General features: G+C 44.8%; 3 protein-coding genes and 1 long non-coding RNA gene across 5 annotated transcripts; 3 read left to right on the top strand and 1 right to left on the bottom strand.

Annotated features, from left to right (window-relative positions):
* The first annotated feature begins 623 nt into the window (after positions 1 to 623).
* On the top strand, positions 624 to 3,657 carry LOC4347941 (serine carboxypeptidase-like 15). Of its 2 annotated transcripts, none has more exons than XM_015759539.3 (8): positions 624 to 1,413; positions 1,490 to 1,591; positions 1,684 to 1,767; positions 1,867 to 1,962; positions 2,261 to 2,332; positions 2,456 to 2,688; positions 2,794 to 2,839; positions 3,147 to 3,657. In XM_015759539.3, exons 1-8 carry the CDS (start codon positions 748 to 750, stop codon positions 3,228 to 3,230), a joined length of 1,383 nt encoding a protein of 460 aa, XP_015615025.1. In that variant the 5' UTR covers positions 624 to 747; the 3' UTR covers positions 3,231 to 3,657. The 2 variants fall into 2 exon arrangements, with proteins under 2 accessions (XP_015615025.1, XP_015615024.1); XM_015759538.3 differs by having other exon boundaries at positions 1,867 to 2,022.
* A 2,779-nt stretch (positions 3,658 to 6,436) lies between these two features.
* LOC4347940 (G-type lectin S-receptor-like serine/threonine-protein kinase At1g34300) lies at positions 6,437 to 9,160 on the bottom strand. Its single transcript, XM_015759224.3, has one exon. It carries the CDS (start codon positions 9,095 to 9,097, stop codon positions 6,656 to 6,658), a length of 2,442 nt encoding a protein of 813 aa, XP_015614710.1. The 5' UTR covers positions 9,098 to 9,160; the 3' UTR covers positions 6,437 to 6,655.
* Positions 9,161 to 15,349: 6,189 nt separating this feature from the next.
* LOC107279128 (uncharacterized) lies at positions 15,350 to 16,508 on the top strand. Its single transcript, XR_001540474.3, has 2 exons — positions 15,350 to 15,525; positions 15,633 to 16,508. It is a non-coding gene; the product is annotated as an uncharacterized lncRNA (long non-coding RNA).
* A 5,313-nt stretch (positions 16,509 to 21,821) lies between these two features.
* Positions 21,822 to 23,087, top strand: LOC4347937 (probable pyridoxal 5'-phosphate synthase subunit PDX1.2). The gene has a single exon (NM_001422961.1). The coding sequence runs from the start codon at positions 21,892 to 21,894 to the stop codon at positions 22,831 to 22,833; it is 942 nt and encodes a 313-aa protein (NP_001409890.1). The 5' UTR covers positions 21,822 to 21,891; the 3' UTR covers positions 22,834 to 23,087.
* Positions 23,088 to 24,844: the final 1,757 nt, after the last annotated feature.

Below are 24,844 nucleotides of genomic sequence, written 5' to 3'. Positions count from 1 at the left end.
CAGAATTTTTATTAATTTTGTACCTTAAAAAATTGATAAAAAGTTAAATAGCAAAACCCAAAAAAATAATAATGCCCTCGTGATCGTACACATCCCATCCATCTACCCACGGCCTGTTTAGTTGGAGGGAGTTTTTAGAAGGGATTGGGAGTTTAGAGGGATGAGACTATTAAGTGTTTTGTTTGGTTGGGAGATATGGGAACTTTGGTGGGATGGGGATGAGGAATTGAGGAAGGAACTCCCTCCTTTTTAATACCTGGGTAGGGGCAGGTAATTGGGAGGGAATTCCTCCTCTATTTTATCTAAGCAAATCTCAGCCATCCGTTTTTATTAATGATATAATCTCTAACTAAACTCCCTATCAATTTTCATCACCTCTACCAAACAATGTATTGGAATTAAAAATCGAATTCCTATCTTAATCTCATCATCAATTTCCTCGTATAAACTTCCAATCCCTTTTCATCAAGTTACCAAACAAGCCGCCATATCAATCTGATTTGGGTCAACGATGCAACAATAATTAGCAAGTGGAAGACAAGTAATTAAGGAGGCAGGAGCAGCATGGAAAAAGAAGAATAGAAGATTACTAGATATTGTACTGCTGAGCGAAGAGGACAGACAGGTAAGCTAGCTAGGCAATCAATCATATTCGCTCTCCAAAATGAAGGGATCGATCATCTCACAAACAAAAACGTGAGGGATGAAGGACAAGGACAAGAAATAGGTGAAGCTATCTACTTCTCGATGCATCTATGTACGGAGGCGGCGGTAACACGGCGGCGGCTGCTGCTGCTTCTTCTTCTCCTGGTCACCTGCAGCTGCCTGTCTGCGAGAGAGAGAAGCAATAGCAGCAGCAGCAGCAGCAGGAGAGTGGTGAGGCATCTCCCGGGGTTCGATGGGGCGCTCCCCTTCGAGCTGGAGACCGGGTACGTGGAGGTGGACCGCATCGCCGGCGTGCGCCTCTTCTACTACTTCATCCGCTCGGAGAGCAGCCCGGCCGACGATCCCCTCTTGCTCTGGCTCACCGGCGGGCCAGGCTGCTCGGCCTTCTCCGGCCTCGTCTACGAGGTCGGACCCCTCACCTTCGATGTCCATGGCCATGGACATGGACAACTGCCAAGGCTCTTGTACAAGCCGGAGTCGTGGACCAAACGTACCAACGTCATCTTCCTCGACTCCCCTGTCGGAACTGGCTTTTCCTACGCTGACACCGACGCCGGATTCCGCACCGGCGATACCATTGCTGTCCACCACATTCTCGTCTTCCTCAACAACTGGTTTCAGGAGGTGCACCCCGATTTCCTCTCCAATCCTCTATACATCGCCGGCGACTCCTACTCTGGGATGATTGTGCCGGCTGTCACCTTCGGAATCGCCACTTCATCACCCAAACCATCTCTCAATCTCAAGGTACTAGCTACTTTTAAAGATACAAATAGGAGTACAACTTACTGAAACTGATACCCTGCCACATCGTCATCTTCAGGGCTACCTTTTGGGCAATCCAGTCACTGATCACAACTTCGATGCTCCATCCAAAATTCCATTTGCCCATGGGATGGGTCTCATATCTGACCAACTGTATCAGGTAATTGGCATCCATATATCCTACTTCACGACGGATTTTTACCAGCATCTTACTATATACTACGTACGTATATAATCATGTATGATTTCTAGGCATACAAGAAGAGCTGCAGTGTCAAGCACAACACCCAGCAGCAAAGCGTTCAGTGCACAAATACTCTTGATGCCATAGATGAGGCATGTACTTAGTAGGATTACTTACTCTGCTTTGTTGTTCAGTTTCAGTGATGCTGACCACTAATAATCAATGGTCTGTCTCTTGAATTAATTGTGCAGTGTGTCAAGGACATATACGGAAATCACATTCTGGAGCCTTACTGCACTTTTGCAAGCCCGCATAATCCGCGCATCGATAAGCCATTCACTTCAGGGGTACGGCAGATACTCCAACTCCAAGACTTTCACTTGTCTGAGATTTCTTCAGAATGCAGAGTCAGTGGACCCTAATTATTTTCTTTATCAAATCTTCTTCGAGTACTAGCTACCCCTCCCGTCCCAAAAAATCTGAACAGCCTTGTACTAATATATCCTATCTAATTAAAATATATCCTCCGTCCCATAATATACACTCAAAATATCTTATAATATGGGACTGTGAGAGTATATGTTAGTGGGTAGTATTGGTTAGCCGACCAAATCTTACCATTTGGTATTTCTTCATGTCATGCAGACGGCAGAATATACAATGTCCAGAATATGGGCCAACAATGATACAGTAAGAGAGGCCCTTGGAATTCACCAGGTATATACACATCTCTTCATCATCATTCAATTGAACAGTAATTTGCATGCAGGTTCGATCATTCTGTCACACAGCATAACACAACACAATGCAATGATCCACTGTATTCATTCTGCAATGCAGGGAACAGTTCCTTCGTGGCAAAGATGCAACTACGACATTCTGTACACTTATGACATCAAAAGTTCAGTAAGATACCATCTGGATTTGACAACTAGAGGCTACAGAAGCCTAATTTACAGTGGTGATCATGACATGATTATCCCTTTCATCGGCACGCAAGCCTGGATTAGATCTCTGAATTTCTCTGTCGTGGATGAGTGGAGACCATGGTTTGTGGATGGACAAGTTGCAGGGTGAGGACACACAGTATTCATCGATACCATCAAATTAATTGAGTACGTGTGCGAGTACTGTGTCTGTCTCTGACCAGATATATTATCCGTCTGTCTTATGTGCAGATATATAAGGTCATACTCCAATAACCTCACATTCGCAACTGTCAAGGTATGTGCCAGCGTTTTAGCTTCCTTCAAGGGATGCAACACATTAATATCTTGGTACGCATGATCTAGGGTCTGTTTAGATTGTAGCCAAAATAAATATTATCAAGTTTTGGCAATACTAAAATTCTGGTAAGATGGCAATATTGTCAAAATTTTGGCAGAATTTCTTATGTATTGACCAAATTTGGCAACAAACTAAACGTAGATATTTTTTTTATAACTTTAAAAAAATAATATGGTTGAAAATGGCATCAAAGTGAACAGGCCCTCAGTAACTAAAAAGAGTATTTTGGTGTTAATTTGTGTAGGGTGGTGGACATACTGCTCCAGAATACATGCCAAAGCAATGCCTTGCTATGCTTGCAAGGTGGGTTTCTGGCAATCCTCTTTGACGATGGTGCATATATGTGTAAGAGAAAATTCCAGGATGGAGATATTACATCACAAGAAATTTATGATTTTGCTAAAATTGTGGCGACATTTTTTTCCCCATCACGGTTGAATGCTTTTCTCTTGGGTTGCGGCGGAGACTATACTCGCGCGTGTATTATATATGTCTGTTTCTTCACGAAGTGCATGAAGATTTGTCCCATGTGTAAGATCTGGAGAGTGAGAACAAAACATGGTTCAATACAGTGCAAATGATGGATCGAAGAGCATACTCCTACACGTCAATGTAAATAGACATGTAACATTTTATTACGCCGTCAGTGTGGCCCCCAGTTTTGTACACCGGAAATCCAATGTGTTTTACGATATCATTCTCTGAATCATCAGTACTTATTTGTATAAAGCTAGATTTCATAATTCATTTTACAACCCTATGACTTAGCAGTTTTAACTGAAAACAATGTTAAGTTGAAATCCTCGATTATCAACGAGGGTTCATCCACCTTCCCTAAGCTTCACTTCATCCGGTTTACCCTTGCATCCAGTTTTCCGTATTCTTCACCATTCCAACCTTCCCGCACATTAGGCAGGGTCACACAATCCCTCCCAACACTATTCAAAGCAAGATTAAAATTTATAAGGCTATTCAAGAGTAATACAAGTCCCGACGCTTAATCGCGAGCATGACTATTCGAATATATTTGTTTACTCACATTGCAAGGGATGTACGCTTTTAATCCCGCACTCCGTGACGCACACAACACATGAGACTTGTCACAACCCTATTTTTCAGTCACCCTTGCATTGCGACACCCACTGCAAGGACTCCTGGTATTTCGAGGTACTAGGAGGATTACACAATATATATACTTAGGTGCCTTTTAGATTTTTGTCATGGCATTTGATCAATCGAACACATCTTCCATCACAAACAGTAACAACTGCAGAACTACCATGACAGGTGCTGCCCCACTCAGGTTACCTAATGCATCAGGTCTATACCCACTCAAGCAATGGAATCATACTCTGATTGTTTCCTGCGTAGCTTCTTGACTCGGTCCTTTACTTACTACAATCGATGGCTTGTTGTTTCATAGAACCACACATATTGTATCCATGTCGTCCCAGTCGAAATTATTTTGTTTTATTAAGTTTTTGGTATTTGCAAAAGTCTTATGTTGCGGGTGATGCTCATGTCTCCACCCGTCTTTCAACAATCACTCACATCGACTGACCAACACATTCACATCCATATACCAAACATGGAGTGTAAAATTGTCTAAACAAGCAATACTAAGTTATGTTAATAATTGACCATGTAATAATAAATAGACTAAGACAGCAAGGAATATGAATAATAATTTTAAGGTGGCTCAGAATCAAGTTTAGGTACGAACTTTATAACTACTCCCTCCGTTGCATGTTATAAGACTTTCTAGCATTGCCTATATTCATATATATGCTAATGAATCTAGACACACATATATGTCTAGATTCATTAGCATATATATGATGTGGGAAATCCTAGAAAGTCTTATAATATGAAACAGATGAAGTAGCATGCAACTTTATTTGCAATCAATACATCTATTAACTTATTAAAGGAATAGAAAAAGGAGCCTCCACGTTCGCTCTCACGATCTAGAAATTCTCATATTAATCGGAGAAAAAGAAAAATAGAGTTCATATAGAAATACAATTTAGAAATAATTGAAATTCGAAGGAATATTGGAAGAGAAGACTAGAGTCCATATAGAAATACAATTAAGAAATAATGGAAATTTGGAATTAAAAATAAGGAATATTAGAAGTAGAGTATAGAGTCCATATAGAAATACAATTAAGAAATAATAGAAATTCGGAATTAAAAATGCGGAATATTAAAAGTAGAGTATAGAGTCCATGTAGAAAGCCATTAAGAAATAATAGAAATTCGGAATTAAAGATAAGGAATATTAGAAGTAGAGTATAGAGTCCATATAGAAATTTAAAACTAACTCAAATTCCAAATAAACATAATAAAATTAACGTAGAGTTTAGAGTTCATATAAAACTACAATTTGCAAATAACCAAAATTCGAAATTAAAAGAAAATATGGGAAGAAGAGTCTAAAGTCAATATAGGAATACAATTTAGAAATAACTGAAATTCGAAATTAAAAATTAAAGAATATTGAAAGATGAGTTTAGAGTTCACATAGAAATACAATTAGAAATAATAAAAATTCAGAATTAAAAATAAATAATATAGGAAGAAGAGCCTAGAGTCTATATAGAAATACAATTGACAAATAACGAAAATTTGGAATTCAAAAAAGAAATATTGAAAGACGAGTCTAGAGTCGAATATAATTTACAAATAACTAAAATTTAATATTAAAAATAATTAATAACTAACACGTATATAAAATACAATATAAAAATTACACATTAGTAGTTTCATAAAGTTAATACAAAATTTAAAATTATGTTGTCATTTTAATATATTTGAATAATACATTGAGAAAACATGTATGTTATTATATGAGAGAAAATATAATGATTTTAGCTGCACAATCTGCGCAGGTCAACATACTAGTTTATAAAAATATGATCAACATGCTAAATGAGGGGAGCGTAGAGACTTTGAAGTTTGAACAGCTCTTCGTCGATTACTGCGGCTTCGTCTACGCAAACGTAAAACCTGTTTGGCGAACAACGGGTCAAAACCCGGTTTTCCTATTTTAAAGCAAAGGGGCAAAATCCTAGAAAAAGGAGTAAATTTTACAAAATTACAAATACTTTGATCAAATTATCGCAAAACTACAGATTTAACAAGATGTATCACAAGACTACAGATTTAACACTAATTTTATCACAAAACTACAGATTTAAGGTAAAATATCACAAAACTACAGATTTAGTAATAAAGTTATCACAAACATATATGTTTAATGTCAATTTAATCACAAAACTTGGATATTTATAACTCAAACATTACATTAGTGCAAAGGATTTAAATCCTAAAATTTATAGTTTTGTGATAATTTTATTCTAAATTATGTAGTTTTGTGATAAATTTGTTGCTAAATATGTAGTTCTATGATATATGACCTTAAATATGTAGTTTTATGATAATTTAGTCAAAGTATATGTAGTTTTATGAAATTTACTAATAAAAAAAAGGTAAATATATGTCATGATATCTGCGCTGAGCCTACGAGAGAGATGCCGACGAATTTGATGGTGCGTATCATTTTGAAGCGTAATCCACTCATCATGTACATTTGCCTTGCTCAGTTGCTGTCGTGAGCCCAGCAGGCAAATCAGACAACGCAGGATATGCAGTGCTCTGCTCTGATCTGATCTGAACTAGTACTAGTATAATAAATAAGAAAGATAATTTGTGTGTCTCTCGTGGCAAGAAGTGGAGTACTCCTAGGAGAGATCAGTCGTCCTGGACGCAGAAGATGGTGGGCTTGACGGGCTCGGTGATCTCGACGGTGCCCTCGAGCATCTTGGCGACCTTGCCCATGGAGGGCCTCATGTCGGCGCGGTCCTGAAGGCACCACATGGCCGTCTTGACCATGCGCTCGACGGTGGCGAGGCTGGCGGGGTCGTCGTCGTAGGCCTCGGCCTGGACGATGCGAGGGTCGATGATGTCGTCGATGCGGCGCTCGACGTAGACCTTCTCGAAGGCCCACTTGGGGAAGTACCAGTCCTCGCTGCCGACGGAGTCCTGGCGGAAGCCGTAGTTGCGGCGGCCGGAGACGATCTCAAGCAGAACCATGCCGAAGCTGTAGACGTCGGCCTTGGCGGTGATGGGCTCGCGGTGGATGACCCACTCGGGGGCCATGTACCCGCGGGTGCCACGGATGCGGGACATGGTCACCTTCTCCTTCTTGCTGGTGAGCTTGGACAGCCCGAAGTCGGACACCTTGGGGCAGAAGTCGTCCTCCAGAAGGATGTTCTCAGGCTTGATGTCGCAGTGCAGAACCCACTCGAGGCACTCCTCGTGAAGGTACGCGATGGCGCGCGCCACGCCCAGAGCGATGCGGTAGCGGGTGTGCAGGTCAAGCAGAGGCCGCTTGTTGCTCTCTTCTTCGTCTCCTTGGGTGCCGGTGCCTGGAGCGAACAGGTACTTGTCCAGCGATCCGTTTGGCACATACTCGTACACCAGCATCCTCTGCTCCTTGTCCGCGCAGAACCCCCACATCCGCACCAGGTTGAGGTGGTGCATCCGCGCGATGATGGTCACCTCCGCCCAGAACTCCGCCTCTCCCCCGCCCACCCCGTCCAGCTGCTTCACTGCCACCGCCCGCCGGTCCGGCAGCTCCCCGCGGTACACCTTCCCGTACGCCCCGCGCCCCACCAAGTCCGAGAACTCCTTGGTCGCCGCCTTCAGCTCCGCGTACGAGAACCGCCGCGGCCCGCCGGCGGGGAGGTACTCCAGCCCCAGCGTCCGCGCCATCTCCCTGTACTGCGAGTACTTGCGCAGGAACGCCCAGAACGACAGCACCCCCGCCAGCAGCTCCACCGCGAACAGCGCCGTGATGATGGCGATGTTCCGGATCGTCGTCCGCCCCTGCTTCGGCGGCACCGGCAGCGCCAGCCGCACCGGGCACACCGTGTCGATCATCGTCGTCATCCCCGTGAAGTTGTTCGGGTCGTTGTTCGACTCCACCACCCGCAGGTAGGTCGACATCTCCGTCGCCGGCGACCAATAGCCGTCCACCAGCCGCGTGTAGTGCAGGCACGTCCGGTCCCCGCCCAACTTGTAGCCGAAGGCCACGCAAGAGGCGTTGGCCCGGCACTTGCTCTGGCAGTCCGCCAGGTTCTGCGGCGTCAGGCTGGTCATGTACTTGCCGGGGACGGACACTCCGGTGTCGGCGCCACCGGAGAAGGAAACGAAATCCATCCGCACGAACTTGTCGTCGTTGCCCTTGCCGCTGTAGTTAAGCTTGGGGGCGCAGCCCAGGCCCTGCGGGCGGTACCCCGGCGGGCAGACGCAGGTGGTGTTGTCGGCGCCTTGGGGGACGCAGATGTTGGCCTCCCCTTGGCAGGCGCCCCGGATGGTGCAGAGCTCCTGCACCAGCTGCCATACCACCCGCCACTGCCCTTTCTTGGACTGCAGGCTGTAGAGGCGCAGGTTGCCGTCGTCGTCGAGGGTGAGGCGGCGCAGGCGGCGAGTGGAGCCCTGGTCGGAGGCGATGAGCTGGGAGGGATTGCCACCAGCGAGTTGCAGCGTGCCGTCGGCGGTGAGGTTGCGCAGGGCGGTGTTGCCGGTGATGTTGGCGTAGGCGGAGGAGCCGTGCTGCAGGGTGAGGGCGTTGAACAGCTGGAATCTGCCGTTCTGGGACTGCAGGGTGATGCTGGTGGTGGTGGTGGTGCCGTTGCTAATGCTGGGGATGGCCTGCGACGCCATCAGCGTGTCCGTCGGCTCCCCGAAGCTGGACCAGGCGCCGTGGTCGAGGCTCCCCGAGTCGTTCAGAGACAAAGGGGCACTCGTGGAGTTGAAGTTGCGGGACCAAAGGGTGGTGCTGTTGCCGTTGTCGCTCCACGACAGCTTCCCCGCCGCGTCGATGGAGAGCACGGAATTGGCGTCGCCCTCCACGGCGGAGTGGTCGTCGTTGTGGGCGTACCATATGACGACCGGCCTGGACTCGTTGGCGTTGGCGCTCACCCAGACGGCGAACCAGAACTTGGCTGGGGAGGAGGGGGAGGGCCGGAATCCGGCGGCGAAGTCCCCGTTGTTGGAGACGAGGGTGCGGTTGCTCTCGGCGGGGCTCCAATTGGTGTCGTTGGCGGAGAAGGTCCGCATCTGCTGGGCCTGGGCCTGGGCGGCGGCGAGGGCCGGTAGGAGGAGGAGGAGGAGGACAGCGGCCGCCATGGTTGTGCTTGCTGGATTGGGGAAGGGAATTGGATTTCTTGCTTTTGGATTTGGGATCGAACCGACGACTCTCCTCACCTCGAGTCTAGTCAACAACACTGTAGCCAATTTGCCCATCATGTAAATTGAATATTCATTGCCTTGACTGTGGACTGGAATTTCTTCTTCAATCGCGCGCGTAATCCATGTGCCTTTCCTGTTGCCCACGGCGGCTAATCACAATCAATATTAACGCTTTCTCAAATACTCCCTCCGTTTCAACATATTTGACACCGTTGACTTTTTAATATATGTTTAACTATATGTATACATAAAAGTATATTTAGCAATGAATCACATGATACGAAAAGAATAACTAATTACTTTAATTTTTTTTTGAATAAGACGAATGGTCAAACACGTACTAAAAAGTCAACGGTGTTAAATATTTTGAAACGGAGGGAATATAATTACTGGAGTACTACTAAACATTTGTAATACAGGTAAACAGCGATATAGTAATATATTAACTGCATCTGCATGCTTTCGTCCATCCGTCTGACTTGCTTCCAAATTCATGCTACTATAACTAACTTAAACCTCTGTTACTCTCCATTTTTACTGCAAAATAATTGCCACTCGCTACTCCGGTTTGGTGGTTACATTATTGAGAGAGATGCTCTCCGTGGACTTGTCATATAGTACTAGTATGTGTGCTGTGCTGTGCTGTGCTGTGCGTGGTCTGGTGGTGGCGATGAGGACAATGCTGCAGGAAGCTAGATTTAGACTTGGACACGAAACCGTTGACTTTGATCGGACCAGTCAGCATTGCTAAGAGCACCCGCAATGGTAAAGTAAGGTGCTATCTATAAAACATGTACATCTCAGCAATAGACTAGATTAATAAGTAAACCATCTCAATAGTATGTCTACATAGGTATCTATAGCTCTCTAATACATTGTCTCGTTTTTCTCTATAGACTATCTCCAGGTTAGTAGATAGCTTTGCTCTCTCTCTTCATTTAATCTCTTCCAAGTAGGAAAATATGCTGACATGGATATCTTATAGAGAGCCTATAGATAACCATTGTGGGTGCCCTAAGCAGCCAACCTGACCGCTGTTTCCTGCCTCCTTGCGTGATCTCAATCATTTCCCCTTTGTTAACACTACATGTACGCTTACATTTTACGGTTACCCAAATTTACCGGTGAAATAAAATCCCAACAATTCTGAATGTTTGGGATAGGAAGATTAGACAGCATACGCTCAGAGAAATTAGATGGGTGGTCCGCGCAATTACGCTGCTAGCATATATATAAAATTATATATTTTTAATATGATTTTACTTAAAATTTATTAAATAGTTGTCTCATTGTCTTAAGATTTTGAAAGACCAAAACTTAGCATACTTGTGTTTCTAATTTTATAGTTTTTAAAAGTCACACCAGTTACTAGCCCTTACTTCTGTTATATTATTATTTATTTACTTGCTCGATCAACCACTGTTTCTATTCATTCTCCTTGAAACCTTTAAAATTTGGATATAAAAACTTATAGTTTTTAGAGTTTATTGTCATGTTGGGCTTCTTTTTTATAATTTCTAGAAGTTTCGTCAAACGCTACCATTATAATCCTCTACGACCGTCCACTGCATCTTCTCTTTATTGTCATTACTATTTTAATAGTCTAACATAATTATCGTTTACGTTCATTTTTTTACTTTCTATAAGTTCCGCCAAAACGTCAGCGACTTTGTTATTGTCCTCCCCTACGATTCACACGTTGCCGCCCTTCTTTAATGTCATTGAGATTTTAAAATTAAACATGATTATCATTGGTTTTTTTTTACTTTTTAGAAGCCCAAACCTTTAAAAATGGACCTTATAGTTTTTACAGTTTTTTGTCTCGTTGGGTTTCTTTTTTTTTACAATATTTAGAAGCCCGAACCTTTAAAAAATCCTATCAAACGCTACCACTATACTCTTCTACGACCCGTTCGCCGCATACTCTTTATTATCATTGGGATTATAAAAATCGAACATAACTATTGTTGGAATTCATATTTTAATTTCAAGAAGACCCACCAACTATTGGTGGCTCTGCCATTGTACTCCTATACGACCCGCCCGCTGCCTCATATTTTAATTGAGATTTTAAAAATAAAATATGATTATCATTGGGGTTTATTTTTTTTACTTTCTAGAAGTCCCGCCAACCGCCTTGACCGATTGCTTCATGACCTGTCCATCGTCCTTCCTTTTAATCGTCATTTGGAATTTCTATTTGGTGTTTTATTAATAGTTTTTAGATGTCCCATCAACCGCCACCACTCTGCTCCTGTATAGGCTTGCTACTTAATTAATCTCATCATGTGTTTCAGATGGTCTTTTCTTTCAATAATCTTTATTTTTTATCACTAATTTTAGTTATAAATTGTATCCCTAGTTGAAATCTTTTTTTCTTTTTCTCATTTTAGAATTTAGTTTATTTACATATTGTGTTCTTTTGATATTTTTATTTTTTTATTTTTAATTTCAGTTGTTTTAAAATTGTATTCCTACTTTAACTCTCTTTTTAATTTGCCTAATTTTGGATTTCATTTTATTTTTTTATTCCGAATTTTAATTAATCTACTATTGGGTTCTTATACATACTCTTATTTTAATATTGCTTATATTTAATTCCGAATTTCAGCTAATTTTAAATTGTACTCCTACTTTAACTCTTCTTTTCTTTTCCTTTTTTCTAATTTTGATTTTTTTTATTTTTATTTCGAATTTTAATTAATCTCGTATTGGATTCTTTTATGGACTCTTCTTTCAATATTTCTTTTTTAATTCCAAATTTTAGTTATTTTTAAATTGTATTCCTACTTGGACTCTTTTTTTTTCTAATTTCGGATTTTATTTTATTTTTATTGCTAATTTTGATTAATCTCGTATTACTTTCCTATTTAGACTTTTTATTCAATATTGCTTACTTTTAATTTCGAATCTCAGCTACTTTTAGATTATATTTCTACTTGGACTCTTCTTTTCTTTTTCTCGAATTAATGTTGGAATTTCTAGCCTCCACAGCGAACGTTGTGCCTCCTTTCAAGGTTTGCTAATTTCAGATTTTATTTTATTTTTATTCCGAATTTTGATTAATCTCGTATTACTTTCCTATTTGGACTCTTTTTTCAATATTGCTTACTTTTAATTCCGAATTTCAGCTATTTTTAGATTATATTTTTACTTGGACTTTTCTTTTCTTTTTCTCCAATTAACATGGGAATTTCTAGCCCGCACAGCGAACTTAGTGCCTCCTTTCAAGGCTGTTTTAATAATATAATAGATAGATAAAAATAGAGAGCAGACCAAATGAGCCTAAATCGAATTGCGTGAAAAAAACGAAGAGGAAGTCCAACTCAGCAGATAAGGCCTGGCTTAGTTTCCTAAAAATATCACAACGAATCTTTGACACATGCATAGAGCATTAAATATAGATTAAAAAACTAATTGTATAGTTAGAGGGGAAATCATGAGACGAATTTTTTTTATCCTAATTAGTCCATAATTAGCCATAAGTGCTACAGTAACCCACATATGCTAATGACGGATTAATTAGGCTAAAAAGATTCGTCTCGCGGTTTCCAGACGAGTTATGAAATTAGTTTTTTTAATCGTGTCCAAAAACCCCTTCTAATATCCGGTCAAACATGTGTGTAACACAAAAGTATTCTTTTCGTGAACTAAATGGGCCCTAAAAACATCATTTCTTGTATATGGCCCAAAAAAAGATGATTAAGAGTTTTTCTTACAACGCACGGGTAAATATAATTTGTAGCATGCATCGAAGTATAACCAATCAATCGACCACGGCAGCGTAAGGATACACAGAAGAAAAAGGTAAGCCGATGGATCGAGATAATTAATAAAGAAAGGCTAATAATGACTATTTTCAGTTTTTCCACCACACAAAAGCGTTGTTACGGGTGAAATCAATTTTAATCTTTCCTATTAATCCACTCAAATGTGTCATTAGGAGAAATGTGTGGGCCCCATCGGGAGAAGAAATATCTCCTCCGGCTCGGCTCGGCTCGATTCTAAAGGTGCCGGTTTTTCTGAAAACCAGCCCCTTTAATTAATATAGGTGTCATTTCATTAAAAAACCGACATCTATAATTAATTAATGGTGTCGTTTTACTTTAAAAAATCGACACCTTTAGTATAGGTGGTTTTTTTTACAGAATCGACACCTATAATAAAGGTGTCGGTTTTTTATATTTTCGGACCGTAGAGGTGGGAAAATGCTTATAGGTACCGGTTTTAACACTTCCGGTATCTATTGTGCTAACATCTATTTGATATTTTGTAGCAATGGTACAAAGAGCCATAGAATGAGTGGGGCCTAACAATTGTAGCCCACAGTCATATAACAGAGCAATCAAAGATTTCAAGACACGTACGCACGTAGTTAGTAATTAGTAGTTGGACGATAAGTTAGAATAAAAGAAAGCCAAATCTATATCTCTACTATTATAAAAATTAAAGATGTTTTTGCCGGCACTTTGGTACGTTATCCGTGTAAGAGTCGGTTTTTAAGTTCGTTCGCTTTTGGAAATACGGATATCTATTTGAGTCAGGTTTCTAGATTGTTCGCTTTGGGAAATACATAAGGAGTCGTATAAGAAATCTCTTTAAAAAAAACTCGTATACTAACTTGAGATGATTGGACTCCTAATTGTAGTTCATGATTTTCTAGAAAAATACATATCCAAGCGAATTCTCACAGTAAATTTCACATTAACTAAACCGTATAACAATAATAAAATTTAAATAACCTTCACCCGTTGCAACGCATGGGTATTCTTTATAGTCTATCTAACTAAAAAATACGTAAGGTTTCCATAAAAAAATTTCCGTCTGTTTTTTTTCCGATTCAGTTTTTCCCGTGATTTTTCGCTGTTTTCTTTTTTTTCCGATTCTTTTTTTCGTGTTTTTTGTCCGCCTCTTTTTTTTCTGTCCCTTTTTTTTTATTTCTTCGTTTCTTTTTTCCATCCGGCTTTTTTTCTGCCTCATTTTCATCCGCTCTTTTTTCGTTCGTTTTTTATCTAACCCCTAGCGTCGCTGCCACGTTAATCTGGGTTCAGGGTTTAGGTTCCTCCCCATACATTCCCTCCTCCAATTGACTGAAAAAAGATTCTTCACTACTCCCTCATTATTTTCCCCACTATTGTTTCTTTCAATTCCGCTTTAATTTACCAGATCTAATCTCCATTTAAAAGTCACCATGTAATCTCCATTAAAAGTTCATTTTTATCCTGAATTTTATGGATTCGTTTCGATTTTGATAAAAACGAAAATAGTACGAGTGTATCATAAGTCCACAATCAATTTTGGGAGATCGAGAAAAATTCAATCTGGGGAGGATCGGTTCTAACATTGTATGGTGACGAAAATATCTTTCTAGAGATTGAAGACGGCAGTCGCATATTGATGGGGAGGATCTGTCTTTCAGAGATTGAAGACGACAGTCACATATTGATGGGGAGGATCGGTTCTAGGATGGTTTGGACACGAGATTGTCTTCCAGAGATTGAAGACATCAGTCGATTAGGCGAGCTAGGCTTACGGCTTTACTTGTAGGCTAGCCAAAGAGAGGCAAGCCAAACAGACGGAGGTAACAGGTTAGACTGGGACTGAAAAGGAAATGAGTTTTTCCTCAGAATAAAAAGTATAATGTAAAAAATGTTTTTACCCGTTGCAACAAATGGACATTTTTTCTAGGTACTTACTAATTAAGCATTGATTTTTCTTTTGATTTTTCGCAATTTTGTTTTCTAATTTTTCAAGCCTTGACGAGGCATTGAACCTCCCGGTCCCAGCCCGACGCCAGGGCTACCGGCCGCTCCCAGATCTCATTTGAAGCATTGAGCAGTTAGGTCTAACCACACGGAACTTTCCCCGATGTGAAGAGGATTGGAAAAATAGGAAGAGGGCAGCCTCCAGCGACAGGAAGTTCACTTTAGATCTCTTAAATCGTCGCCTGGTTTTTGTCCTTATTCGAAAAACCAGATACAACTCATCACTTAACTTACAAAACCGTGCAAACGAGATTCCTCGATATTATTGTCTCTGGTTTTGACTAACGTGGCGTCTTTAACCATGTCTTCATCACACGTGGTATTGACGTGGCGCTTACGTGGCTATTTGATGAAAAAAAAATAAAAGGAACAAAATAAAAATTTGGAAATAAAACAAAATATACGGACGCACATGTCAGAATAAAAAATAGTGAGACCCACCTCCTACACCTCACCCTCTTCCCCTCTCTTCCAATCCTCTGCCTCCATCCTCCATCCTCCCGGCGACAAGCACGGCGGTACCTAGCTGTCGTCCGCGCTGAGATCGTGCATGAGCTCTCCTCCTCCGCTTCGTCCTCTCCCCCGTTACTCCAATCCTAGGTACCAACTCCACCGCCACATCTCGCCGCCGCTTGCAGCCTCGCCCCCAAATCCAGCGCCACTCACTCCCCACTCACACGCTCCTCATGTTCTTCTTCTATCGCTAGAGAGCAACAGCAAGGACCTCTCCATCCATCGGTGGCTTTTTACCCATAGGAGGGGAGAGGGGAGGCCTGGCCATTGACGCTGTCGCGATGGAGCGCATGGCCAAGCACTGCTGGGATCTGTGGGACGCAGGCAGCGACGCCGGCGTTAGATCCAGCTGGCCGGTAGCTCATGCCAGTGGCGGAGGGGTCAAGCCGTCGTGGGAGGAACAGGTGTTCTCGCAGGACGCAGCGGAGCACCTCGGCGGCTGCTTGTGGCCGCCGTGCTCCTACATGTGCAGCTTCTGCCGGTGGGAGTTCCGGTTAGCAGGCGCTTGGTAGGCACATGAACGTGCATTGCTATGACCGTGCTCCCCTCCGGCAGTGCGACGACGACATCGACCCGATTCAACCACCAATCGGCAGCATCTGCGAGCCGCCTACTCTTTTACCGTCAACGGTAGTAGCAGCAGCAGAGTATCCTTTTTAGATAATGGAAGTTTTTATTTAACTCAGTCAATTACATCGAGATGATACAATTATCCTAAGAACACTCTCGGCCTATGCATATCTCCTGCTACAAATATCCAGCCCTAAATCCACAACTGCTCATCATCATCATCATAATCAGCAGCTGCAGGGCACTAATTCTTCGTCTCTGAATTCCTGCATAACAACCATCATCAAGAAGAGCAGGAACAAGACAAGATGAAGAGAGGGGAGATTGGAAGAGCTGAGGAAGATGAGGAGGGGAGTAAGAATGACATGTGGCCCCACCATTTTAAATTACTATCTTTTTGTAACTAACGTGTGGGTCCATGACTATTATTTTTCAAATCGAATTGTCATGTAAGCGCCACGTCAATGCCACATGGGACGAAGATCTAGTCAAATTAGTCACATAGGCGCCACATCAGCCAAAACCGCCGTCCAAACCACCGAGGGACCTCATCTGCACTGGTTTTGATAGTTGAGGGACCCGTTATATCTGGTTTTGCGGTTGAAGGACGAAAATCGGATTCGTTGACAAGTTAAGGGACCTCAAATGAACTTATTCCCTAGGGACATGTCACGCCCAGAAATTCCCGAATAGAATTTCAAGCAGAATGTGCATTAAAATCCCCGTCCAGGACCAGCCGGGGTACACAAACGACAATGTTGACATTCAGATCCACGTCTTACAAACATCATAAAAGTCTTACATAAATGCAGCGGAAAGAAAGAGAGACAACAGGAGCTAAGCCTTGACTAGAACCGCAGCGGGATCACCACTCCACAGGCATCCTCGACGGCACGGACGAAGCCTACTCCTCGGAGAAACCTTCATCTGACACATACTCGAACTCTGGGGTTGGGAAAAGTAGAGCAAGACTGAGTACTACCCACTGTACTCAGCAAGTCATACCGGAATAGAGGCATGATGCAGGGAATCATCAAAGAAGAGCTAAAGTGGTTCATTTGCATAAAGCGAGCATTTATAAACAGAAGTTGAAAGATTAAACAGTTGTAATAATTAATTAATATTAACTATCCACTGTCCAACGCTATCCCACGTTGCAACAGGCCCAACCATCCACCTAAACTATCCAGTTTCAAAAGATTACACTAGGGTGAGACTAATCACGGTGAATCTGGTTGACCGCCCATAACCGCGGGCACGGCTATTCGAATAGTTTTACTCTGATCAGAGGTGTACAACTGTACCCACAAGACACAGCCCCACAACACGTTTCCGTGCGCCGACATGCCACCACGGCATATCAGAAAGAGGCCGTGACAGGACCCTTCGCATAACCCCCTCTAGCCAAGCACACCACACCTCAGGTTTCACACCCACTCCTCGCAAGGCAGCGGGCAGTCCCCTCTCGTGCCTAGGTGAATCCGGAAGCGACAGAGGCCGTCGCAGGGCCCGCCCCGCTCCATCACGCCCACCCTTGCCTGGATGCGTCGACTAGAGGAAAGCTATACTACAAGCCCAGCCGTTGCCCACGCTGGCTTGTGGTAAGTACGATAAGTTCTTCCAGGGCATCCCGCGAACCGGTCCTTAACTGCCATGGGTGCGACCAGCAAAACCATGCACCCACAGCCCACCATGTGGTTTATTTTAATTAACCAACACCAAAGCGGTGTCACTAATCCAACAAAACCATTAGAACCAACAGTCTAAACGTTAATAGGATTTTCCCCAATGTGAACTAGTTGAACTAAGCATGGCTAAGCAATCCCTAGTCCTAACTCTAATCATGTTAGAACCCCAAGTTGACAAAGAAACAAGGTACAACAATAGCATGGCTACGACAATAGGTAAACAACCCATAGTAACATTATAAAACAATGCAATATTTGACAGAAAGCAATAGAGCATTTGCAATATAGGATCAACATATTCAAGTGACAAGCATGACTTGCCTTGCTCTGCTGCTGGAGGAACCTCGGCGACTATTTCGAAGTACACCGGAGCGTCGGAGGAACCGGAATGTAGCGACATACAAAGCAAACATTGCAAACAGGCTATAAGACTACTGAAACAGAGAACGAAACCATTTTTAATGGACTCTACACATTTTTCTTGATTTACTGAGACTTGAATGGGCTTAAACGGAGCTCGGATGAATTAGTTATGAATTTTAGAAGATTCACTGTGTTTATTACTATACAAGAAAAACCTTAAATTATTTATTGCGCAATATATTCCAGGGCTGACGTCATCAAGGCGGGGCGGCGCCGGCAAGCGGGGCCCACTGGTCAGCGGCTCAGGGGAGAGCGGTTCACCGTGGACCGGGACCACGCGGGTGGTCCACCGCCGGTCCACGGGACCGACGGCCCAGATCGCCCTCGGGCCGATCGGACGGGCGGCGGTGGAGGCAGCCGCCGGGCTCGGCTCGGCATCAAAGCCGACCGGCCGACCCGGGGCTAACGGCGGCGGCACGCGCGCGTCGCGTTGCCAGCGACGGCATCCGGCGGCGGAGGCGACGGCGCAAAAGCGACGCGAAAGCGGCATCAGTGGACGGCGGCAACGACCAAAGGCGACGGCGAGCGCGGGCGGCGGCGACGCACGGGGAAATCGAGGAAGTAAAGGAAAGGGGAAGGAGTCCTCACCGAAGGGGACGACGGCGTCCGGCGACGAGGAGCGACGGAGGGAAGTCGACACGCGGCGGACGGCGACCGGGACGACCTAAAGAACGAAACGAAAGAGATTAGAGAGGAAGAGAGGGGCCATAGGAGGCGGGGATGTCGGCCGAAGGCGGCGGACATGGCGACCCTCACCGTCGCACGACGGGAACGGCTCTCCGGCGACGGACCTCGACGAAAGAGGGGTGGACGGGGTGGATCTCGGCCACGCGAACCCGACGGCGGCGACGACGCGGTGCGGCGGCGAGCCTAGCGGCGGCCGGAGTAGCGGAAACGGCGGCGGCGGGTGGTTGCACGGCGCGGGAGCAATGGGGAGCACGAGGGAGTTCGGCGAGAAAAGGAAAAAGCGAGAGGGAGCGACGGGAAAGCTTAAATAGGGGAGGGGAGGGCCGGACGTGGCCGGGAGAGGCGGGATTCCGCCGGCCGAAGTGGGGGAAGTGGGGGAGGAGAGAGAGGCGGGATTCGAAAATCGAATCCCGGCCATCTCGGGCGCGGGCGCGGGCGGGAGAGAGAGGGGAGTGGGCGCGGGAAACGCGGCGCACGCGCGGGCGTGGTCGACGTGGCCCGGAGGAGGCGGAGGCGTGGACGCGGCGGCGGTTGCGGGCGCGGCGGTTGCGGGCGCGGCGTCGGCTGGAGGAGGGAGACGGGCCCGACAGGTGGGCCCCACCTGTCGGCGACCCCGAGAGAGGAGGGAGGCGGGACGGCCTGGATGGGCCTCGGCCTGCGGCCGGCCCAACAGGGAGGAGGGGGAGGAAAGGAGAGAATGGGCCGACGGCCCATTCGAAAAAAAAGGAAAAAGAGAGGGAAAAAAAAAGAAAAAGGAAAAAGGATTTTCCCTGGAATTAAAATATTGCTTGCTCAATTTTAATTGGTTAAAATTATTTTTAAAGCTCTGAAAATTCCACTAAAAATCCTGTTAGTGAATTTCGACATGTAGAACTCAAGAAAAATTCCACATGCCAAATCCGATTATTATTTGCATTACTTTCTTAGGGTTTACTCTTGCTTTGCACCTGTATTTTCTTGGGGTCATTTATAAATTAAATTTAGGCTTGGGAGGAGAACTTCGGGGTGTGACAGGACACTACACAAGTCGGCCCATAGGTCCCATATTTCCTTTCGGCCCAATAACGCCCAAAAGTTACTGTTCTTCTTTTCCACACACTTTTTTTTTGCGAGGATTCTTCTCCATGCACTTGCATTCACGAAGAAAAATTTGCGTCGTTCTGCTGCTGCTCGGGGAGGAAGAATGATGCCTCAGGAAAATAGGGATGGGGATATTTGTGATGCCGCGCAGCTATGGCAACCACCTCATGCGAGGCCCACATGTCGGTCTCTCTTCTCTCCCTTCTTCTTCCTCCCTTCTTTCTCTCATCCGTGGCACCGTAGAGCTTGAAGCGGTAGGTACATGGCAGTTACGGATGACTTTCTGACTTTCCAGAGAATATGAAGAACGATGTGGTAGCAGAATGAGGAGGTCCCATTTTTGCCACTTTCGGCGGAGAACTGCATGGTTGAGGGCTTTCTATGAGGTGGGAAGCGAGGAAATGGGGAAGGAGTAGGCGGCCTATATGCAAGGGCAAGGGGCAGATGACGGGATGAGGAGCGGCACCGCACGACTAAGGTCGCAGTGGCTGGCGGAGGAGGTCGATCACGATAGATGAAAGAGAGCATGCGACGTGAATGAGGATGAGCGATGCGCTACTTGAGCTGAGCAACGATCTGTACATTATGGGTGGGCATTGTTTGTGGGGTGGGGGGGGGGCGGATCTGGGGCGCGGGGTTGGCATGAGATTAGCAAGAGAGGCGCGCAACACCGAGTCCGGACCAAAATTGTTGTGCGCTGGCGGAATTGATTTGATGGCGGGACGAGGCGGACGAAACCTAGATCCGACGAACAGAAAATTACAGATTTTTTAAGTAGGTTAGATTTGTAACAAGTGCAGAGTTTAAAAGAGGCGTCATAGTGGAACAGTCGTACTCTGCGGTTTTTCCTTTCTCTTCGGGGGCGCAGGTCCCGGCTAGCGTCCCTCTCGACAGTATAATGTCGATCGTGTAAAAGTTGTAATACCCTCTTTCTTCTTAATAAAATTTGGCGACTCATCCTTCGGCCGTCCTGGCAAAAATAAAGGAATTAATGCAAGTGCTACCAGGAAGAGGCATCGATGATAAACAGATTGAAGGCTGCAGCCTACTTCTCCCTACTCCGACCTCTTCCTCCTTCCTGCTGATTTCTTCTCTCCAACTATGTTCTTTGATTTCCCGTTCTCTACTTCTCTTCCTAATCTACTTGCTTGTTCCCCTTAATTGTATTCAATACTTGAGCAGTACTCTCTGGATCGGTTATTGGTGCTTCTCCTTCTGGTGTTGATTTTTTGAGGATGAATTGAGAACATAACACTAGGCAGCTGACGTGTTAGATCCACGTGGGTTTCATGCTGACTCAATCGATTCAACCTCATCACATTAGTTGAAACCGGGCATAGTAGTGCACTAGTGCTTAGATCTTCGTGCATCTTTTGGTATTGTAAGTTGATGGACGCGTTATATCTGGTAATACGTTTTAAGAAACTCAACGTTCAAATGGCGGACCTAAAGTGAACTTATTCCTGTGTAATACTCTGTAGCAAGAATTGGGCCCGATTTGATTGTGCAAGTAGAAGGGAAGGCCCAAAGATAGTTGGCTTTGTGATATATGAAGTGACGACGCTAAGATTGGGATGGTTGTTGTTGTGATGTGCATGGGATGGAATCTGCTAGCGTGGCTGTGGATGCGTGCGATATGATGCAGCAGGGAGGGAAGGAGGGAGCGAGCATTGGTGGAGGCAGCTGAGCCAAGCGCAGCCCATCCATATTCCTGCTTTTTCCCCTATCGATGACACACATACATGTCCATCTAACAAGTAGACGTACTAGCTAGTAGTAGGAACGTGAGGAACGTAGCCGTCGTCCCAGTCACACGAACACGCACACGCACACTTTCATTCGTGTGTGTGTGTGGCTCTGCTTGCTTCTCGTTAGTATTGTCCATCGGATCGGTATATATATATAAGTTGCTGAGGAAGAAGCTAGCTAGTAATTAAGAAGAGGCGGAGCTGGATCGATCTATCGTTGAGTTGTTATTGCCACACAAACACAAACACTGACGCCCATGGCCTCCGACGGCACCGATGTCGTGGCGCTCTACGGCGGCGCCAATGGCCTCTCGCACAAGTCCGGTAGCTTCTCCGTCAAGGTGGGCCTCGCCCAGATGCTGCGGGGCGGCGTCATCATGGACGTGGTCACCCCCGAACAGGCGCGCATCGCCGAGGAGGCCGGCGCCTGCGCTGTGATGGCGCTGGAGCGCGTCCCCGCCGACATCCGCGCCCAGGGCGGCGTCGCCCGCATGTCCGACCCTGGCCTCATCCGCGACATCAAGCGCTCCGTCACCATCCCGGTCATGGCCAAGGCCCGCATCGGGCACTTGGTGGAGGCCCAGATCCTGGAGGCCATCGGCGTGGACTACGTGGACGAGAGCGAGGTGCTCACCCTCGCCGACGACGCCCACCACATCAACAAGAACAACTTCCGCGTCCCCTTCGTGTGCGGCTGTCGCGACCTCGGCGAGGCGCTCCGCCGCATCCGGGAGGGCGCCGCCATGATCCGCACCAAGGGCGAGGCCGGCACGGGCAACGTCGTGGAGGCCGTCCGCCACGTGCGCTCCGTGATGGGCGACATCCGCGCGCTCCGCAGCATGGACGACGACGAGGTCTTCTCCTACGCCAAGCGCATCGCGGCGCCCTACGACCTGGTCATGCAGACCAAGCAGCTGGGGCGTCTCCCCGTCGTGCAGTTCGCGGCAGGTGGGGTGGCCACCCCCGCCGACGCTGCCCTCATGATGCAGCTCGGCTGCGACGGCGTCTTCGTCGGCTCCGGCATCTTCAAGAGCGGCGACCCCGCGCTGCGCGCCCGTGCCATCGTGCAGGCTGTCACCCACTACAGCGATCCCAAGATTCTGGCGGAGGTCAGCAGTGGGCTCGGCGAGGCCATGGTTGGCATCAACCTCTCCGACCCCAAGATACATGTCGAGCGCTTCGCCGCCCGCTCCGACTAGCTAGCAACGTAGAGTGCCATCCTTCCTTTCCGTCCCCTGCCACCACTGCCACCAATTCCTTCCTCATAATTACTGCCATATCTGTGATCGATGGTTGTCATATATTGAAAATAAACAACAAACATAGTGTATATATAGTACTATATACTCCCTCCTTTCCACAATGTAAACGGCTGTAATTAATATGCCCCTAACATCACTAAAGGACCATGCACATCTATCTATCTATTTATCTATTATATTATTAAAACAGCCTTAAAAGAAGACACCACGTTTACTGTGGGGATTAGAAATTCCCACATTAATCGGATAAAAGGATAAATATTTACACCGTTAGATCGTAGTTGTACTAGATTTTAGTGGTATAGATTATTCATGACAATATTGAGTCTAAATAGAAAGCAACTTTGATCTAATAGGAAATATGGGAGTCGGACATGTTGAATGAATAGAAGTCGGACATGTTGATTGATTAGGAGTCGGACAGGTTGTCTGAGTATGGATGCTATGGTCTTATGGACAGTAATCAGACAAATTACATTAATCTATGTTTAGATGGTAATTAGAGTGCAAATTGAACTATAGTGATCTACGTTTCATATGTGGCTGGAAAATATACGTGCCATACATACATGGCCATTGATAGTAAAGAGGGAGAACACTGCATGCATGTCATGCCGTATGCACATGCCAAGATAGCAGAGACATTGGGCGGAGATAGCCCACAATCGATCTAGAAGCAAAACAAGTATGCTACGAAGAAATCAACATAGATATACATTATTTTATAGGACGAGACTACCGATCGGGCGCCCCATCCAAGCATGAAAAAATCGGACGCTAACGTCAGCATAACGTCAGAGCCATGCATGCGTGCAAAACCACTTTAAACTATTTTTTCTCTTAAATTATTTATCCAAATCATGATCCGATTACATCATTAAATTCGTTGCAATTAAATATTCAAAACAAGACCACACATGGATATATTCCGGCGAAATTTTTTTAGCTTATTATTAAATCGGGCGTTATTTCACCTTATATAAAAATAATACTTTAGCAAATAGCGGAAGAATGTTTCAGTTCACTGCAACATTAGATCTATACATAGTAAAACATTGTGAGTACACTTGGTGGAACATTTTTTGTGGAACATAAAAACGAATTCCCTTAATAGAGAATTTTCAAAATATGTGGGTGATTTGTTGCAAAAGAAGTTTCGTTTACTGCAACATTAGATCTATACGTAGTGAAACATTGTGAGTACACTAGGTGAAACATTTTTAGTGGAACAAAAAAATAAAACGACTTTCCTTAATAGAGGGTTTTTAAAATATGTAGGTGATTTATTGTAAAATAATATTTTAATTCACTGCAACATTAGATCTGTGAAATATTATGAGTACATTAAGTGAAATATTTTTTGAGACACGTGGTGGGGCCAGGGGAACGTGCGCACGGGGAGGGGGGGAGCGCTCGATCCTGCTCCACCCCCGTCGGTCGCCCTGGCCTAAGCATATTTGTATTTTATAAGACATGGCAAATAAAATTTAAGGTACAATATCTTCGCCAGTATGATCTATGCATGTACAAGACCATCTAAAACATTTGACGAGATAAATTAAGTAGCAGGCCTACAAAGGAGTAGAGTGGTGGCAGTTAATACGACATATAAAAACTGTTAATAAAACACCAAATCGAATCCTAATGACGATTAAAAGGAGGGACGACAGGCAGGCCGTGAAGCAAATAGGCAAAGCGGTTGCCGGGACTTATAGAAAGTAAAAAAATAAACCCCATTGATAACCATATTCGTTTTTTAAATTTTCAATGATAATAAAAAGTAGAAGCAGCGGACAGGGTGTATATGAGTATAGTTACAGAGCTGCCAACGGTTGGTGGGACTTCTAGAAAATAAAAAGTAAATTCTAACGATAGTTTTGTTCGATTTTTAGAATCCCAATGACAATAAATAGTAGGTGGCAAATAGGCCTTAGAGGAGTATAGTGGC

This window comes from Oryza sativa, chromosome 10 (assembly GCF_034140825.1).
Source record: "Oryza sativa Japonica Group chromosome 10, ASM3414082v1".
NCBI classification, from domain to species: Eukaryota; Viridiplantae; Streptophyta; class Magnoliopsida; order Poales; family Poaceae; genus Oryza; species Oryza sativa.
This window is presented reverse-complemented; position numbering and strand designations above follow the sequence as displayed.

Coding starts and splice junctions, on each gene's coding strand:
- LOC4347937 (NM_001422961.1), top strand. CDS start 21,892: ATGGCCTCCGACGGCACCGATGTCGTGGCGCTCTACGGCGGCGCCAAT.
- LOC4347940 (XM_015759224.3), bottom strand. CDS start 9,097: ATGGCGGCCGCTGTCCTCCTCCTCCTCCTCCTACCGGCCCTCGCCGCC.
- LOC4347941 (XM_015759538.3), top strand. CDS start 748: ATGCATCTATGTACGGAGGCGGCGGTAACACGGCGGCGGCTGCTGCTG. Junction 2,023..2,260: donor AGATTTCTTCAGAATGCAGA/GTCAGTGGACCC, acceptor CATGTCATGCAG/ACGGCAGAATATACAATGTC. Junction 2,840..3,146: donor TCACATTCGCAACTGTCAAG/GTATGTGCCAGC, acceptor TAATTTGTGTAG/GGTGGTGGACATACTGCTCC.